At 35.6% G+C, this 17,340-nt stretch overlaps 1 protein-coding gene across 3 annotated transcripts in view; it reads left to right on the forward strand.

Annotated features, from left to right (window-relative positions):
- CSMD1 (CUB and Sushi multiple domains 1) overlaps nt 1–17,340 on the forward strand; it is a 1,135,715-nt gene that overhangs the window by 1,092,763 nt on the left and 25,612 nt on the right. For all 3 annotated transcript variants that reach the window (XM_072142316.1, XM_072142317.1, XM_072142318.1), the window contains 9 exons: nt 1,641–1,817; nt 3,140–3,313; nt 5,572–5,745; nt 6,237–6,310; nt 8,266–8,377; nt 12,337–12,516; nt 14,695–14,739; nt 15,458–15,619; nt 16,937–17,049. In XM_072142316.1, coding sequence (XP_071998417.1) covers nt 1,641–1,817; nt 3,140–3,313; nt 5,572–5,745; nt 6,237–6,310; nt 8,266–8,377; nt 12,337–12,516; nt 14,695–14,739; nt 15,458–15,619; nt 16,937–17,049 — 1,211 coding nt within the window. The remainder of the gene's footprint in view (nt 1–1,640; nt 1,818–3,139; nt 3,314–5,571; nt 5,746–6,236; nt 6,311–8,265; nt 8,378–12,336; nt 12,517–14,694; nt 14,740–15,457; nt 15,620–16,936; nt 17,050–17,340) is intronic.

Genomic DNA, 17,340 nt, shown 5'->3' on the forward strand with positions numbered 1-17,340 from the left:
CTTTCTGAAGTTGTTCACTTGGTAGATTCCACCTCATTGACCATCCACATACAGTTTTTGACTTTTCCTTGTATGAAGCACTTTGTTTAATAGAATGTATTTTATTAATATTTAAATTATCTGCAAAGGCTACACAGGGCATAATGTAGCCCCTGTAAGCTGCAGGGACAAAGGCTACTACACAGCCCCAGATCTGCCTACTTGCTCGTCCATTGCTGTGAGTGCAAGGAGTGCTGTGAGTGCAGCCGCAGTACTCTGCATTGGCACAGCGTTTGCTGACACATTCTTCATGCTGGGTAGCAGGGCAGCTCTTCACTTAGTCAGCTCCGAGTCTTCTGCCAGCTTCTGAGTGTGCACATATCAATAAAGGATACCTATGATGACGTTCACATCAGAAAATGATCAGCAGGTAGGCAGATCTCTTGGGGGCATGTAATAGCCTTCACAGTTGGAACTCACAAAAGCTACTCCACGCCCAGAGTAGATAATTTACATATTAATAAAATAAATAACCAAAGAGCTTAATACAAGGAAATGATAGAAACTGTTTGGGGATGGTGCAGTGAGGTGAAGTCTACCAAGGGAACTACTTCAGAAAGTAAATATCTGATGGAAGATTTCCTTTAAACCATATGGTTCCTGGTCCAAACCATTAGTATTTAAGTCCATAATAGAGGCAGCACTCCAAAAATAACATGAAAAATTTGTTAATTTTATTCCATATCTGAATGCAACATTTTGTTGTTAAGCTATCTATCTATCTATCTATCTATCTATCTATCTATCTATCTCTAATTGTTAGATGATTAATTTATTTGCAATTTTTGATCACAGAGGTAGAATACTACAACAAATTAAAATGAACAATCACAACTGACATGCATCCACAAATTTTTCTGTAAATGTATGCAGATTTGTGGATTGTGAGTCCACACTTAAAGTAAACCACACCTTTTAATAAATTTTTAATCATTTGACAGAGAAACAACATTGTTTCTGGCCATGATTAGTTTTTACACCAGGTTCAATCTGTAATCTGTCTTTATTTTGAGATGGTGGGATAAGACATAACTGCTGGGGGACACTTCTCTCACATGCTTCTTTATATAGCGTCATTGTAGACTGACACCTAAGTAAGCAATAAAAACAAACAGATCCTTCATTTAGAATGAGAATCATTGTTAAAGGGGTATTCTCAACTGGGCACTTACATTCAGTTTCATTAATCGGCCATATGTAAACATTTCTTCAATTGGATCTTATTAAAAAAAATGTTCCTGTGTGAAGATAATTTCTCATAAATGTAGCCATGTTGTCCCTTAGAAACGAGATAGCTTCCTCGGATACGACCACCGGTAATGATTGCTGAATCCTGGTGGTCCGGCAGGACTCTATAGCGCATGTCTGGCCACCGCTGCCTGAGTGTGACATGGTCGTATCCGAGGAAGCTATATGGTTTCTAAGGGACAACATGGGACTACATTTATGAGAAATTATCTTCACACAGGAACATTTTTTTAATTAACATCCAATTGAAGAAATGTTTATATAAGGCAAATGAATTAAATTAAATGTAAATGCCCAGATGGGAATACCCCTTTAAATTATGCACTAAAAGCAGACTTCTGTTTTTACCATAGTGATTACATGTGAAAATCCAGGTCCTATCGCTAATGGTATTCAACAAGGAAATGATTTTACATTTAACAAAACAGTCATCCACCACTGTAACCCAGGCTACTTACAAGATCCGCCTTCAGGTCCAATGAGGTGTGAGAAAGATGGCACCTGGAACCAGACAAAACCCACGTGTAAAGGTCTGTAACGTATAACATGTAATTTTATATACAATATATTGCTTTATATCAATATGTATTCCATGGACATATCTGAGAACAAGTTCACTGCCATGATTGAAAGAAGTACAGGTTTTCTTCAGAGTCAGAAAGCTTTACTGTATTATGCAAACTGTAAAATTTCTGAATTTTTTCGCATTGGATTTTATTGATGGTGAGAAGTATGGAATGGTTTACAAAGGCATTCCATGTCTTGCTAACATACATTATGTACAGGGTATATTGATATTAATGTAGAATATAAATCCAGGCTTGAGTGTGCCCTGGCCAGTCACTACAGTTATTCCAAATTTTTTTTTTTTTCAAAATGCTACTTTTTTCTGAAAAACAGGCTTTAATTAGTGTCCTCAGGACTTGGATACAGTTAAACAATATTTCAGAGTAAGTGAGTAATACACGCAGCATGCAGGGAATTCAGGAGATGGTAAGTAGAGTTTTTTTGGTTATGGCTACACAATTCTTTTGACAGGCATATGAGCACTGAAGATTAAAGGACTTGGGGAAATTTTGTCCATTAAAAGCAAATGTATAAAAATACAGGTGAACATATTGTATTGTGATTTTTGAAAAGGGTGGTAAACAAATTACTGGGGGGCTCAACCCTAACAAAAGTCATTCTCAAAAGTAGGTGCAGTTTTCAGAACATTTGGGAACCACTTTTGTAAACGGTAACAAATACTGCTAGAAATAAATCTTGCTGGTGAGAATTAAAGGATTAAATAGGTTACATCAAAGTAAAATACAAGCAGTCCAGCTTACTCATGAGTTGCAGTCTGAACACTCCCCTCTTCTACCCCAAGACCCGCCCATTCATTACACTTTCATTATTATCCCTGCGTTTGGGCACTTCTAGTTGGAGTAACTAGCCTTTTAATCTACTCTCCTTCCTTTTATATGAGTTCCGAGCAATAGTAGTCATAAGGGAAGAATTCTTGGCGTGGACAACCTAGTTAATAATCGAAAATTTAAATACAAGGTGGGACATGTTTGAGGAAGGATTTCACTTGTAAGAGGATCCAATTTTAAGCATGAACGTTGAGCATTTAACCAAGGCACAGTGTGTGTGTGTGTGGGGGGGGGGGGAACTGTGCATAATCCGGATGAGAGGTGTCCTTTAAATTTTAATGTAAGTTTTGACTGTTTTTCTTACTACTGAACATATTTCGGTTATTGATTATACTAATTATTGTTTTTATATATTAGTAAAACATGACAAAAACTCTGTGATCTTACTACAAAAACGTAAGAAATGCTATAGCTACTTTTCTTATTTCCATTACCAGCCATACACTGTGGGCAGCCACCACATGTACAGTATGGGAAGTTGGAAGGGTTCGACTACAGCTGGGGCTCCAGTGTCAGTTACACATGTGTGGAGGGATACCAGCTCTCCAGTCCGACTGTTCTTTCATGCGAAGGAAGCGGAAGTTGGAGAGGTGAAATACCACAGTGTTTGCGTAAGTTTGGAAATTATTTCAATTAAAATAAGTTTCTTCTTAATGTGTAACATACTTTTTGGCTGAATTTATGGCTCAATATGGGACTTGACTCAGTCAGATCAAACAATCAAAACATTTAATTATGCAGTCATCACGCAGACAGATTGGACAGATTGGTCATTCAGTTCAACAGCACTGATGATTTTCTCAGACACCAATTAACTTGTACTTTATTTTTTTAGTTTATTGCTTATTTTTTATTGCTTTAGACAATAAAACCATTGTGAGTTGCTGGATTTATAACTATGGAATGAGGCTAAACAAAGAGACATTTATAGTTTATTCTGCAAGAACATGGGTGCACCACATATGAGGCATGTTGAGACAACTGCCTCAGGTGGAGCCTCCTGCTGCACTCCCCCTTCCTTACACATCTAAGCTTAGAGAATGGTGAGCCCAGGCAGTAACGAGCTCAGCCCATGGCACTCATATAAAGGTAATGGCTGTTACACATAGGAACTTCTCTGTACATTTTATCCCTGCAAGTGTGGGAGACATTAGTTCTGCAGGGCGTAATAAGTTGTCAGCCCATCAGTGTGAACAAGCAGGAGAAGCACATGTAGTGGGTAACTATGTCTGATATTATTATGTAAGCATCTTTCTCCACTCATCTTATGACAACCCATTGTGTCCAGTGTCACCCTTGTAGTAAGCATTATTCTTACAGCAGCTAGGTAAATGGCCATGTATCATACATATGATTCTGCATATTAACTCTATAAAGGGTGTTTCAAGTGTGATGTGGAGAATGTGTATATAAATCTGAGTCTGTGAATGCAGAGTGAATCCAGAGTGTGTCTGCATATAGGTGCAAATATGTGTATGAGTGTGTCTGCATATGTGGTACATATATATAGGAGTGTGTCTGTATATGTGGTACATAGGTGTATGAGTGTGTCTGTATATGTGGTACATAGGTGTATGAGTGCATCTGTATATGTGGTACATAGATGTATGAGTACGTCTGTATATGTACTACATAGGTGTATGAGTGCATCTGTATATGTGGTACATAGATGTATGGGTGCGTCCATTTATATGGTGAATATGTGTAGTTTCTCTGTGAATGTGATGAATATGTGTATGCATGTGTTTGTTAATCTGGGAAAACATACAAATAAGTTTTCCAGTATGGGATATTGAAAACCATGTTCTTTTGGCATTGAGATGGGGGTCAGGATATGGGATCCTTCTCATGATCAAATTAATCAAATATATATGCTGCACAAAATGCTAAAAGTGCATCAGGAAGCATCAAGAACTCAGTGCAGACAGTAAAAATTCTGAACTGCAATTTTCCAAAGAACGCAAATTTAATTGTAAAACTACACCACATAGGAGGGTCCATGTGGGTTCATTGCTACTACAGGGGGTGATTTATCTTAATTTATGTTGGGTGGGTTGGTGTGGGGGTTACTCAACATATTTTTTCAGGGTTTTTTTTTGGCGCTGTTGTTTTTCTGCAGCAAGCTTGGTTTTCTCTTTTGCACTGCATCTATTTTCCCATGTGTTGTTTTTTTCCTTGTGTTTGCCTGATTTATTTAGATTTATCTAGAGAAAGTGGAATGATGTCATGTGACCAGGATAAAATCATTGCAGGTCCTTTAGCCTTCTAGCATTATGAAATTGTATCTGACCACATAAAATCACAACAGGCCTGCATGCACTTTTAATCTTCTCCATGCAGGCTGCTGTGATTTCATGTGCACAGATATGTGCATGATGTACAGTTTGATAATTTTAGGAGGCTAAGGACATGCAATGATGTCACCATGGTCACATGACATATCTTCTGCATGTTGAGAAAGCATGGGGATGAGCTTCTGGATTCAGCTCAGTACATTATGGTACTTCAAGCTCTGTAATTTTTTCCATCTAAAAAATGGAAGAATAATGGATGACTGTCTGACGGATGACAACAAATGACTTTAAAAATTGCCTTGGTTTCAATGGGATTTTTAACGGATCTATTCAATTTATGCTTTTTACTTTTTTAAGCGGAAGGTAGAAATCTGAATGGTAGTGTGAACGAGTGATGTTGAATGATAAATTTACCCCATGGTAAATTCCTTGGTTGAACTTGATGGACATGTGTCTTTTTTCAACTGTATAAACTAAAATACTATGATACATGGTCCTAAAGAACAACATGATAGATAGATACTGTCACTTATATGCAATATAAGATTGTTTAATCAATATTTGCTTAATTTCAGCTGTGTTTTGTGGAGATCCAGGAACTCCAGCTGAGGGAAGACTTATTGGAAGAAGTTTTACATACAAATCAGAAGTTTCCTATCAATGTAGACCACCATTTGTTTTAGTTGGGTCATCTAAAAGAATTTGCCAGTCAGATGGAACCTGGAATGGCATACAGCCAGCATGCATTGGTATGTGCATTATCTATCTACAAACTTCAAGTATGTTTTGGGACCCTGTGAATTAGAATCCACTTAAAATACACATCACAGGGATTACCATCTCAAAGTTGCATTGAGGTTTTTTAGGGATTTCACTGCTAAAAGTCTCACAGGGCTATTTCTGAACATTAGTAGATGTCTAGTTGTCTCTTTACTACATTTCAGTGAGACTTTTTGTGTTATTTATGTCTTTGAAATCAAATATTAAAATGAGATTTTTGATTGCAGTAGTCTTAAAGATTTGTTGACACCGATGACATTGTTTTTATGATCTTTATGACTTTTATAATTGCAATTTTGTGAATATATTTTTCCGAAGCGTCATTCTCAACCATCTGTCATTACTTCTTTTTTAGTTTAATTTTGATAGAATGCATTAAACTACAAACCAAATAAACTAAAAATGATTGACTGTTTCTATAGTAACCTAGTCTCATGTTTAGTCTTTGCACGCATTTCAGATCCAGCTCATAACTCCTGCAGAGACCCTGGTACACCACATTATGGCATGCAAAACAGTTCCAAGGCTTATGAGGTAATGAATGCATTTAATAAGAAGCATTTACGTGTGAGAAAGTTTCAATAATTACAGATAGATTTTCTGCTAATGCTCTTATTTGTAAGGTTACAGTTGTTTAAGTGATAAACCTAAGCTGAAATGTGTATGTGAAAAAGACCAAATAAAATATCCAATTAAGAGCAGATATATCTTATAGCAGTGGTGAAATCGAGCCTGTGTGTAATATATTTTCAATAGGTTATTTTTCAAGTTAATTTTATTCTGCGCACTGTCATAAAAACATAAATCAGGTAATTAGTTAGAAACATAAGCAAAAAAAGGTACAAATCCATTTAGGGGAGATTTCCATTTATAGTAAATCACTGTCAATCATAATATGCTCCCATCATGTAGGGACTTGTTTAACACTGGACAACTAAATTGCAACCTACATCAAGTTTATTTAAAGTATCAAACCAGTATCCTTTATTAATATTCAATACGACACAAAGACAAAATGCATCTCATCAAGGTAAACAGGTACAATGCATTCTAGGGAAACAATGCAACATCAGGGAAACATGGGTATGTCAAGGGGAGTTAGGCTATAAGTCTCCACATGCATATAAGATGGCCATGGCTGACAATGTATCCATAAGGAGCACTCGTATTTCCTAATCCTAGTCAAAAGCCTCTCACTCTGCTAAATCAGACCCCTATTCTGTACTGAAGATATTCAACCACATCAACAACACACAACAGTGTGTTTTGTTTTACAACTGTGCTGTAAAAGTGCTTTAAAAGTAAAACATAGTGATGTCACCTGAGATGCCCCCATCTATAATAAATCGTCACTAAGGCTTTTTAAATTGTAATGTTATTTTTCTCCCACAATGTTATCCAGAATCCCTCTAGTTCTCTCTCCCTCTCTGTAGCAGGGAAAAGGCCAGTCCTGTCCCCTTTCAAACATTATATTTTAGCACATGATATTCTGCAAAAATGTCATTCACATTTTATAGCATACTTAAATACCAACGATTTTGTGACAATTATAAAATCATTGTAAGGTGAAAAAACAATGGGTCACATATTTCAAAGGCCCCATATAGTCACAATTCCGGGTCATGAGCAAATTTTTGCCACTTTTGCAAATTTACAATAACTTGCACCAATAAACTACCACACGTTAGAGCTGAAAACTACAACAGGTGTTTCTGCACTAGAATTGCTATGAAATTTCATTATTTTAGTCATTCAAATCTGTCGAGTGGCGGATGCACATATGATTAAGGCTTGCAAATAATCTGCCAATCTTAATATATCAGTCCCACTGAGTGATTAATCTCTGTGGCAAATATTCTACAATTCATTTTATATATGTTGCACATTTCCACCATGGACTTAGCTACTGTACCAAATATTATAACTAGTATGTTTTTAAAATAATATACACTATACTTTATATCTATCAAGTGCAATCTAGAATATCAGGCACAATAAAACCAAAGAATCCCAAACTGTTGGAATTGGTAACCCAATAATGACATCTACAAAGGAGATCTATAAAATTGACTAATAGTTTTTGTTGTCCATAGCAAAACATTTAATCTGGAATAAATATGTAGACATTTACTAACATTTGGCTGCCCTATGTTCTAAAGTATTTTCCAGAATTTTTTAAAACTTTTTAGTCACTTCTACAACAAAAAAACGTAACATAAACGTCTGAAACAAGGATTCAATAAGCATTCATGAACTCTTATGATTGAGTTTTGCTTGTTTATCACTTGGTTTTATAACATGCTTGTATCTTAAAAGCGAAAACTAAAATTGTTTCCTAGGATCTTTTCTTCTCATTTCCTTACTGCTTCTTTCCTTGAAAAAAAAAAGTTGCAAGATCCATTTGTAGTCTTCATTATCATTTAAATTGCTCTCCATTCACTTCATCCTTGGGCTCCTCAAATATTTATCTTATTTTTGTTTTTTTGAAGATTGGAAGTTTAGTCGTCTTCAGATGTCGTAAGGGCTACCACATTCAAGGCTCCACTACACGCAATTGTCTTGCTAATTTAACATGGAGTGGAACCCAACCAGAATGCATCCGTAAGTGTTATGAATGTTTTCACTATTTTACATTATCTTCTGCATACAGAAATATATTTTATGTTCTGATAGTATATTCTGCCTTCAAATGAAACTAAAAAGAGATTTTAGAAAAACAGATATACAATGAGAAGATATGGGCATTATTATAAGTTCAAATTTCATGCATATTCAGAAGTTAAAAAAAACTGATAATTTTAATTATTCTCTGTACATGTTTTATGCATAAGTATTGATGTATATTACTAAAAGTTTGAAATCGTAATAACAGCTAAATGTAAAATAACTTTAATTTATGAGCAAGGAATTAGCAATTCCTTGAGCAGCACAGCTTTAGTAGCCTTTCACATTTATTACCGTACTCAACCAAATTGTTGGCAGCGCACATATATATATACACTGTGAGAAGACTGATTTAGCACTGATTAAAAAAAAATATATAAAGACACATAAAGTACAGAGTCATGCTTTGGGCTCATATGTTGTTCGATCTGTGTGTATCAGTAATTCGATTTGTTACTTGTTGGGACATAGTACAATTGAGTCCTACATCATGGAGCCTGTATAACTCAATGGAAAACAAACAATGCTTATCAGATAAAATATAATGCAATTTGTTCTTTAAAAGCAAGGTTAATACAACCTGAAACAGGTATTCTTATTACAAATGTATATTTAACATGCATTAGAGATCTTTTCATGTATAAAAACGTGGATAATGAAAGATAGAAAAATTGTATTAAAGCAAATCAAATACTTACACAAAACTCACATAAATCTTAGCTGTACATATAGGCAAAACAAAATGTATTTCATGTCCTTCATATATTCACATGTATTTTACTACCTAAAACTTGAATCAGGCAACACCTGGACCCCTTGCGGTTTTACTGAATCAAACACAGATAACCTTAGAGATTTATATATTCTCTGAGCTTTACAATCTCACGTTGAATTCAAAATATCACATTAGCTTAGCTTACAAAGCCGCCACTGCTATGTGATAAAAAAATATATAGATGTATTGTATACAAAAGAAAAATGACAGAAACAAGATGATTATATTCAAGGTAGCACATTCTACCTGACTAAAGTGAAACATTTATCATTATAATAATTTGATAAAACTGTCTATATCTGAGTGCAGCCAAACAAATCTTAGGATTTTCACCAAACCTATGATTGCTCATAAGTCCTGCTTTACATATAAATGTTGCATATTTTAGTATTTTTCTAGAGCAGTTGTGCACTCAGAGGCCTTCTCATGCCTTCTTCTGCATTCCAAGGTACTGGAAAAAAATCGAAAAAAAGAGAGGTTGTGCTCCCATAGAGTAGTAAGAGGAGTCAAATCAGGTGGACTATCCCACAGGTGTCCCTGGTCCCAATAGGTGGGGAATTACCTGAGATATTTGTGATGGCTGCACACTTTCCTGTAACCTGGATAGCAATGTACAGTAGGGCTTGATGAAATTTGGAAAACAAAAATCGGACTCTGAGGCGCCACTTCCACATAGACAGAATAATTTATTTATAAATATGAGGATGACGCGTTTTGAGGGAGGACATCCCTCCTTATTAGATCCCATATGATCAAATAGTAGCCATATGTAATATGGTGTACACAATGCAATAAAAGCAACATACATGTAATAAAAATGCATTGTTACAGTATACATATGTATGTATATTTGTATTCTGGCTTCTTGTTTTTTACATATGTATACTGTAACAATGCATTTTTATTACATGTATGTTGCTTTTATTACATGGAGTACACCATGTTTCCTACTCTTTTTACATATGACTACTATTTGATCATATAGGATCTGTTGAAGAGGGATGTCCTCCCTCGAAATTCGCCATCCTTATATTTATAAATAAATTATTCTGTCTATGTGGAAGTGGACCCTCAGAGTGCAATTTTTGTTTTCTGAATTTCATGCATTCCAGGTAGTCCAGGATGCAAAAAAGACATACACAAATGTCCTGACTAAAGATAATTGACCCCCTTACTGTTTTTTAGATGAATACTTTTATGAAATCAAATGTTATCAAAAATCTACTCGTGTGGTTGTAAAATAATGTTAAGTATAATTATGAAAATTATTCTGAAGTAGTTATCTATGAATAGTGTTACAAGTCCACATAATAGCACTTAGTATAAAATCACATGATTTTATTTTACTTTCATATTGTTGCAGAATTTCATATAAATAGAAATTCATATATGCTGTCTATTTTCTATTATAGTTCTATATATATAGTTCTATTTTCATTCATATGAATCAAACATTACCATTAGTTCCAAAGCCTGAGGCAAAAATTGGAAAGAAAAAAAAAGATGGATGTATGGTTATCTTCTAAGGGCTCTAGGATCATGAAGGTTTTCAATTCAGGAAGAAGCAGCAGCATTGCATTGTAGTCCAGTGAATCAAGTAAATATAATCTTAAATAGGAAATATAGAAAAATATGCAAGGTTTCAATGTTCAAGCTTTGTCAATCATACTTGACAAAGACCAAGAGTGGGATGTGTCATGAAGTGTCAGGTTTGTCATATAACCACCGAGAAGGTTTGCTGACTCGTATGTCACGTGCTGACTGGAAGTAATTTGCCCCATTTATTCCAGTGTGTTTATCAATGTTCGCTTCAATATTCAGTCAATTATTTCTGAATTCTACACATCAAGGTTTTATCACTAATCAGTAATCACTGACATTAGTGTTTCTGAGAATAGGCCAAGAATTCCTCTGAAGAACCACATGTAAAAAGAGCAGAGACATACCCAATATTAATTTTTATTTGATTCTAGGACCACCATTTTTATGATTGCTGGTGGTTCCAGAAGTTAGACTTCAACAATCGGAGATGGATTCCTTATTCTGGAGAAAGTCATGCAACCACTTTAGAGGGGTTTTCCAGTAACAGTATTTTGTTTTACAACTTTCTGAAGAATAAGGAATCCCTCTCCTATTGTTGAAGTCCCCTTGTCAGCGAAAAAAAAATTGTACTGTTGCAAAGTGGCACTTCGGTCTCTTTTTAACATCCACCTGGGTTGGAAGTATCAGTGGTTAAGCCACTGGCATTCTGCAGCAAGGAATCACTGGAGGGTGAACATCTACATTCAATAGTCACATGTCCATTCTCTCTCCTTAAACTACTAGTATTAGTAACTGTTGTAACATGACCACTAACACTTCTGATCCAGTTGAAAATATCCACATTCGATATGCTATGGAATTCAGGAGCTAATGTGAAACTTTTTTTTCCAGTATAGCTGCAGAGCCCCTTTGAATATTCTGCATGGTTAATAGTATGTATCACAATAAATAAGTAAATACAAATTTCTTCTATCGTGACTGTTCAAAATAATTTGAACTTGGATGGAAGTGTCAAGATGGAGAAATATTATCTCAAACAGATGAAAAAGTATATTTTACAGACAAAAAAGGGATAAGACATTCTACAATTTCATGAGCATAACCTCTTTAAAGGAAATCTGCCACCAGGATGAAGGATTGTAAACCAACAACACTTACACACTCATGTGCGTGTGTCTCTGACAGGATCCACTTTTCTTGTTCCTTGTTTTTAAGAATGAAAGCCATAAAAAAATTGTGCTTCAGGCTCTATTGAAACATATGCAGCCCAGAGCCCGTCAGGCTCATTTTCATACTGACATATGAATGTCATTGTGCTAGGTTTACAATCCTTTATCTTGGTGGTAAATGTCGTTCAAAATTTTGTACGTAGGTAGTGTAGTTATGTATCCTGTACTCGTACATAACTGCTCCTAGTCACCTTGCTATGTAAAGAATTTCTGCTGGCTCTTTTTAACTACTATATGATGAAAGGACAGTGTGGCACTATTACTATGTATATGGGTTTCATGATGGCAGCATAATATGGCAATGTATATAATGTTTTGTTATATTAATCTAACAACTTTTACTTTTTCAGCTCATGCTTGTCGACAACCAGAAACACCCAGTCATGCAGATGTGAAAGCAATAGATCTACCTACACTAGGATATACCTTAATATATGTTTGCCAACCTGGGTATTTTCTAGCTGGTGGGTCTGAGCACAGAACATGTAAAAGTGATATGAAATGGACAGGGAAACCTCCTATTTGTAAAAGTAAGTGCAGAAAATTGAACAAAGAAAGAGAAATCCTTATGTTCTGTAAATGTATTTTATGTCTTGTAAATGTGTTTTAATTATTATTGTCGATTTGCTTTAATTATAAATGTTTTAATAATTAAGATATTTAAATGGTATGAGGTACCTTTTTGGTCACCTCTAGGATTCTGGTAAGATCTAGATTACCCTTTTCCTAAGCTAGTCATGTTGGACCTAACATATATATTTGAATTTAAACTTATCTTATAAACTCTGTACTCACCCTTCCTCCACCCAAACCCTGCAGGTCCTCTTCTTCTTTGCAATGCTCCAGCTCCGTGTCCCTCTGACCGATGACTGATGGCAACTCACACACTATGATGTCAGCAGGTGGCTGAAGTCATGGTGTATGGGACTGTAATGTGTGACACAGAGCCAGAGCATCGCAAGAATGAAGTGGACCTGTGGGGATTGTTGTAAAGGTGAGTTTTTTTGTTCTTATAGGCTGGGCATACCTCAGGCAGGGGATGGCTGGCTATATACTAGAGGCAATGGGCTGGCTGTATACTGGTGGCATGAGCTGACGGGCTGTATACTGGGGGGCAGGGGCTGCTGGCTATATATTAGGAGGCATGTGCTGTTGGCTATATACTAGGGGGCATGGACTGACTTGCTGTACACTATGGGACATGGGCTGGTAGGCTATATACTAGGGGACATGGGCTGGCTGGCTATATACTGGGAGGCATGGGCTGGTTTTATACTAGGGGAAATGGGCTGGCTGTATAGGCTGCTGGCTATGCAAGGGAATGAGCTGGTTGGCTATATACTGGGGGGGGCAGGGGACTGGATATATACTGAGGGATATGGGCTGGCTGGCTATATACTGGAAGGCAGGGGCTGGCTGTCTATATGCTGGTGGATATAGGCTGGACTAGGCTGTCTATGCACCATGAGCTGGCTGGCTATATACTGTGGGGCATGGGCTGGTTATATAGTGGGAACAGCGGCTGGCTATATACTTGGGTGTATGGGCTGACTGGCTATATACTAGGGGGCAAGGCCTGGCTCTCTATATCCTGGGGGACAGGGACTGGCTAGTTATATACTAGAGGGCATGGGCTGAATGGTTTTATACTGGATGCATGGATGGGCTGGCTATATAGCGGGTGGAGGCTGAGGCCAATGCATTTCCTACCCTGAGATTATACTCGAGTCAATCGATTTACCCAGTTTTGGTGTTAAAATTAGGTACCTCAACTTTTATTTGTGTCGGCTTATATTCAAGTATATACGATAACCGATTTTTAGCTTTGTAGCTTAATTCTCATATCTCCTGTGTTTTATTTGTATCAGTGCTATCATGCACATTTACACTAAACTGTTCTTTGGGTATTTAAATCATTGGATCATTAAACCTTATGTTTTCAATGCACTGTTTTTGTTGGATTGATGGCTTGTTATCATATACTGAAAAACTACTCCATGGATTATTTCAGAATTTAGGTAATGGATTAACCCCTTAAGAGCCAGTTTTATGTCAGATTTTTTGTGTCTCTGTTTATCACTCCACTCCTTCTACAAGTCTTTTTTAGCTTCTGTTTACAAAGCTATATGAGGGCTTGTTATCTGCAAGACAAATTGTACTTTCTAGTGGTACTGTCACTATCACTTCTCACTGGGGAAAAAAAAAATTGTCTGGATCTACAATTATAAAAGATACAGTTTCAACTTACATACAAATTCAAACAAACCTATGAAACTTATCTTGTATGTAACCCAGGAACTGCCTGTATTCTAATGGACTTTGTTTTTACGGCTTTCACTGTGAGGTTCAGATGACACATTCACTTTATTTTTTCAGTCAGTGTGATTTTGGAGATACAGAATTTATATAGTTTGCTTATGTCTTAATACATAATACCAAAATCGGTGGCAGCACTGACTACGGCAGTTACCGGCAAGTGTCAGATGCATAATACAGCTGATATTCACCATGTATGTAGAGTCCTCTATATATACCAATTCACCACCAACATATTTTTATGTGTCAACTCAAACGGATTTTGGGTATTGACTCATACTAGTCAGCATGAGGTAATGTATATGTGTGTTTTCTTTTTCTTTATGACCACAATCACAGTATATTTAATTTGCTTCAATAAATTGATGTATTTCATTTGCTATATTTTATAGGCAAAGGACTCAGGGAATTAAATTCAACTGTCGCAAAAACTCCAGGTTGGTTGATAATAATGACTTCTTTATTTCCTAAAAAAAATATTGTACAAGCTAAGGCAAATATGTGATATAAAAAAGATATATAAGCAGAGGCAGAGCAAAGGATATATTTTAGGATTAAAGTAAGGATTAAACTGCACAGAAATTCCACCCTACATTTAATGAGACTCCTTCACACTGTCCATTGTAAATAATGATTTTATTAGATGCTAGACATGAAACCTTTCAGACACTAGGAAAGGTTGCAATCTGTTTATTGTAAGAATGTCCCTTGGGTTTACTGTTGCCTACGTTAATGAAGGTGAATGATGCTGCCATGGTTTTATGCAGTTTATTTCCAACCAACCTGATTTGGGACTTCATTTTGGTCAAGCTGAGCTCCAAGCTATTACAAATGATATATAATAAATGGAATTATTAAAGAATTTTAGAGTAATACAATACTGTAGTATGAGTAAACTTTTAGTAAAAGTGAAGTTACACAGTTGAGGATTATATATATATATATATATATATATATATATATATATATATATATATATATATATATTTCTCTAAGAAATCTGAATAATACAAAGAAATATTACTGAATAAATCTTTTTTGTTAATAGTAATAGAAGTTAATGGTAGTAGTTGGTTGTAATATCATAGTACTGCATTTATTAATTTAGACAAAAATTACGATAACCAGACAATATATATATATATTCATTTTCAGTTCCATCTGATGTTTTTTCTGTGAATTCCGTATGGAAAGGGTTTTACGAATATCTTGGAAAGCAACATTCAGCCACCTTAACTGTTGACTGGTTCAATAACTCAAGCAGTAAAGTGAATGGAACATTTTTAGATACTAACAATAGTGAACTAAAGTTATCCGGTAAGTTAAAATGTGTTACGTACTATAATGTTAAAAACCTTACTAATGAGAACTAAGTGCAGTCAAATTTCAAATTGTTAAGATTTATATGTCTTACCAGCACTATTCTATAAGTGCTATAAAGCAATTTGTCAGTGGGGAATGCAGTAACTTATTTTCTTCATAAAATGTTATTCAAGCCAATAATAATATTTCTTCATACAGCCTCATTCTAGCTACCTCCATAACCGCTAGTAAGTAGTGATGAGTGCTCGGGTCCCTGAACCCAGACTTTATCCAGAAGTTTGAGTTCTGGCTCATTGCTCAAACTTGGCCAAACCAGCTCATCTCTGCTAGTGAGTTGTACAGGATGACACAGCTTATGAAGCCACTTCTCCATACAACTCCTACTTACCACATATATCGTATATTCCGGCGTATAAGACGACCTGGTGTATAAGACGACCCCCCTACTTTCCTGTTTAAAATATAGAGTTTAAGATATATTCGCCGTATAAGACTACCCCTTTTCCAACGCATACAAAACACCGGTAAAAAAAAACCCAAAAAACAGATTTGAATTTAACATGGTCCTTTTTTTAATTTAAATTCTTATGACATGCAGGTATATAGCAGGAAAACTGTCGCTCATAAACATTAGGCTTACAACAACAACATTACCATCGTCCATTTTACTGTAAATGTTACCATACTGTACCTTAAATTTTTATTTTATTAATTATTCTATGCCATGTACTCAGAAGTGGGAAAAAAATTTCCAAATGCAATGAAAATGGTGAAAAAACGCATTTGCGCCATTTTCTTGTGAGCTTGGATATTACGTCTTTCACTGAGCGCCCCAAATGACATGTCTACTTTATTCTTTGGGTCGGTACGTTTTAACCCCTTCATTACAATGTGCTGATAGCTGATACTGTAGTATGGCAGTATATGGTAGGATCGATCAGACAACCTAGGGTTAAAGTACCCTAGGGAGTCTGAAAAATAGTATAAATAAAAATTAAAAAAAGTAAAAAAAAAATGATAATAAAAAAAACCTAGAATTTCAAATCACCCCCCTTTCCCTAGAACTGACATAAATATAAATAAACAGTAAAAATCATAAACACATCAGGTATCGACGCATCCAAAAATGCCTGATCTATCAAAATATGATAACGGTTTTTTAATGCGTTTATCCCCGTAACGGAAAATAGCGCCCAAAGTTATTGACATTACACATATAATGGTGTACTGAAAAAATGGGAGCATAGGGTGTTTTTACTGATAATAATGATTTTCATATATTCATTTATTAACATTTTATTTTCCCTTCAGGGGTGTATAAAAAGGAAGAAGCCCACTTGCTTTTAAAGGTTTTCCAAATAAAAGGTCCTACGGATGCATTAATCAAAAAGTTTCAAAATGATAATTGGGCAATGGATGGATATGTAAGTGTGCAATTACTAACACATCTTTTTTAACGAAAGATTATATACTAAAATTAACTTTGCCAAGGTGTACACCACCGATATAAAGTGACAATTTCTACCAAGAAAAAAGGGGAAGGGGGGGGGGGGGGAGTGGGGAAGAAAAGTGTCAGACGGGTTCATTTTAATTAATGGGAAATTTTGTGGTGTTATGTTTTTCTTGCAATATTTTCTTGTTATACTAATATTTTATATACCAGGTTTTTATATTTCACACTTCATAATAAACCAGTCGACTGTAATAGTGTTGCT

The sequence above is a fragment of the Engystomops pustulosus genome, chromosome 3 (genome assembly GCF_040894005.1).
Source record: "Engystomops pustulosus chromosome 3, aEngPut4.maternal, whole genome shotgun sequence".
Classification (NCBI taxonomy): domain Eukaryota; kingdom Metazoa; phylum Chordata; class Amphibia; order Anura; family Leptodactylidae; genus Engystomops; species Engystomops pustulosus.